This window comes from Fonticula alba (assembly GCF_000388065.1).
Source record: "Fonticula alba strain ATCC 38817 unplaced genomic scaffold supercont2.1, whole genome shotgun sequence".
Lineage (NCBI taxonomy): Eukaryota > Rotosphaerida > Fonticulaceae > Fonticula > Fonticula alba.
Window position 1 is genome coordinate 3,976,092 of NW_009242971.1, and position 3,109 is coordinate 3,979,200.

Here is a 3,109-nt window from a genome sequence, read left to right on the forward strand (position 1 = left end):
GCGGGCGAGGGCGACGCGCGCTGAGCTTATCTCGCCACCAATTCCCCGCCCGAGTATGCCTGCGCTCTTTCCCCGGGATATGTTCTGTGTGTACCTAATAAATAATATGGCCATTATTGCCCAGCCGCGCACGCCCCCCCCGAAGTCCAAGCGGGGTCCCGCGCGATCCCCGTTTGGCTGGGCACTTTTATCTGGGGTTCCCTGGCGGGGTGGGGGCGCCCGACGAGGGCCACCCCTGGGGGAGAGGGGACAAGTGTCCCCCCACTGCCCGCGCGCGCGCGTTGCATCCCGGCAACCTGTTTGTAAGCGCAAGTGAGCCGGAATAATGGGAGGCGTTGGCCAGGGCTGCACGGAGGGGGGGGGGGGGTGCCCACACCTGCCGAAACGCCAGTTCGCGTACACAGGCCCCCCCCCCCCACACGCGCACAGTTTCATGGGGATGCCAGAGAATGTAGCACCACCCCACAGGCGGTATCGCTCCGAGGGGAACGCGCGTCCCGGCGCTTCGGGGACCTTCCGCTATCCCGCGCCCCCCCCCCCCCCCCCCCCCCTTTGCCTCAATTACGCTTATCTCTTCGGGGACAGGGGTCCCCGCCGGGCGCCCCCCGCGCTAGAAGCTCTCCCCATCGGTGTGGGCGCGTGTCGTTGGCTTCCTGCGCCCGAGCGACCGGGGGACCCATCGCGGCGGCCCTTGGGGTGCGCCTCCCCGAACCCCCCGCCCCTCTCTCAGGGGGCGTTTCCGCGTCAAGGCGGGTGAGTGTACGGGCGCGCGGGAGGCGCGCAGGAGGGATGCTCGCACACCAGCGTCCGGCCGAGGTGCGGCGGCCAGGCGCCCCTCCCAGCCTCCGGCACTCCGGCCAACTTCCCAGAAGGCCTTCTCCGCCCCGCCCCGCCCCGCCCCGCCCCTCCCCCTGGCCTGCTGCAAGTGCATCGGCCTGGGACTGTTACAGCCAAGGGTTGGCTTCACCCCCGGCCTTGTCCCCCCGGGGCCGGGCTCCCGCCCGCGCTCGTTCCCCGTTCAGGGAAGGAGCCGGGCATTTTTTTTCGGCCAGCCACCAGGGGCCCCGGGCCTGGACCCGGGGATGTCTGCTTTCGGGGAGCCCTCCCCCGAGCGTTGAGAGCACCAGGGGAAAGCACGAACGTCGGTGGGAACCCCAGGGTGACTCGCGCGTGGGGAGCTCCGTTCACCATGTCGGCTCCACCGTGAGAGTCTCCGCCACAGGACGACACAATGGTCGAGCGACGCGATCCCGCTCGGAGCCAGCCGCATGCGTGCGCGCGCGCGCGCCCCCCCCCCCCCCTCTGCCCGGCCTTCGGGCCTCCCTGTGGCTGTAATCCACTTGCCTTTTCGGTCGGTCGGTCTCTCTCTCTCTCTCTCCCTCCTCCCCTCCCTCTCCGACCCTCTCTGACCCTCTCTTCGTCATCCTCCCCGGCCCTCCTCGCCGGCCGCCCCGTTACCCATTCCTGCCTGGATGTCAGAGGGGGACCCAATGCATTTGCATGCCCGTTCGGGCATGGCCACGAGGAAACGGGGGGCACCACCGGCCAGACGCTCACGACCCCCTTAATCCTGCTTCGGACCGGCGGGAGTGGCGGTGGCGCGCGGCTTGTTGCGAGAGGCCGACGCGGTGGCCGCCGCAATGCGCAGCCGGCAGGCGTCCACCGATGGGCAGGTCGGCGGCGGGGCCAGGCTCTGGGAGGCAGCCACACCGGCAGCCATGCCAGCCAGCACGCCAAGCATCAAGAAGGACACGGTCACAGCACGGTGCTGATCCAGAGAGGCCTTCAGATCGCTGACAAATGTCTGGTACACACGGTGCAAGCGAACGCTCAGCGGCAGGGGAGGCGGAACCGGGGTTCCCTCAAACTCCTCAAAGCCCCCGGTAATGAAGTGGGAGATGGATGCCACATTGCGCTGGCCCATAAAGCGGTAGTACTGGCCCTTGTGGAGGCTTTGGCCACCAGGGCCAGGGGAGGGAGGAGGGGGGGGGGGAGGAGACATGTCAGTTCGAGGGGGCGCCGAGGGCAGGGTGGAAGTCAACAGGGGGCAGCACGCACTGGATGAGAGCCGGGACGGAAGTGACATTGAAGCGGGCCTTGGTGTCTGTGGTTGGGTGTGTGCGGGTGAATAAAGCGGAGGGCGAAGAATAAGGGGGGGCAAAGCGGACCGCGGGAGCAGCCCGGCGGCCCGGCGCGTGAACATACCGGGGGAAGCCGAGATATCAAGGCGACCAAAGTTCACCTCACCGAAGTGGCTGCGCATGTGTGAGGTTCGGTTTGCAGTCAGGAAGATGTTCACCTCCATGCACGGGTATATATATATATATATGTATGTGTGTGTGTGTGTGTGGCGATGGGAGGGGCGGTTCAGGCGTGAACTGTGTCGCGGAAAAGGCAAAGCGCACTTGTGGGACAGCTCCTCAAGGGTGGGCATGACGTTGAGGCAGTACGGGCACCAATCGGCATAGCTGGGGAGGTGGCGAGTCAGAGGACAGAGGCGCCAGAGGGAGGGAGGGAGGGAGGGAGGGAGGGAGAGAGACGAAGGCAGAGGGCGGAGCATGGAAATGGATCAAATCGTTGACGAAAGCCCGAGGGGAATGACGCACAAGATGACAAACCAGTCGCCCGTGGTCGAGCCAGTGTACGCCTGAGTAAGGCTCTCGAAGTTCCCATCATCCAGGCTGACCATGCGGTTGACAACCTCCGCGACACCGGCCGCCGCGTCCTCATTGTCGGCGTCAACCGCGGCGATGGCATCATCGTCAGCCCCGGCGACAGCATCGTCCTCCTCGTTGTCGGCGTCGCCGGTCACGACGGCGGCTTCAGCATGGCCATCCTCATCGTCGAGGTTGTCGGCCACGGCCACAGCGGCGGCAGCGACCTCGGCGGCGGCGGCATCGCCAGGCGTGGCGATGTCATTCTCCACCACGTCGGCCGTGGTGGCACCGGCGTCCGGGGCCGCAGCGGCAAGCACGCTGAAGAGCGCCAACAGAGCCACCAGCAGGAGGACAGCCCTGCGGGGGAGTGCAAGTCCGAGAGACATGACGGTTGATTCGGTGTGTGTGTGTGTGTGTGGGGGGGGGGGGGGGGGGGGGGGGGGGGGGGGGGG

The 3,109-nt window shown here is 67.3% G+C and overlaps 1 protein-coding gene across 1 annotated transcript; it reads right to left on the bottom strand.

Moving 5' to 3' along the window:
* Positions 1 to 1,564: 1,564 nt before the first annotated feature.
* Positions 1,565 to 3,043, bottom strand: H696_00846 (hypothetical protein; the record flags this gene model as incomplete). Its single annotated transcript, XM_009494731.1, has 5 exons — positions 1,565 to 1,952; positions 2,059 to 2,104; positions 2,206 to 2,255; positions 2,406 to 2,468; positions 2,607 to 3,043. 5 exons carry the CDS (start codon positions 3,041 to 3,043, stop codon positions 1,565 to 1,567), a joined length of 984 nt encoding a protein of 327 aa, XP_009493006.1.
* Between the last annotated feature and the right edge of the window lie 66 nt (positions 3,044 to 3,109).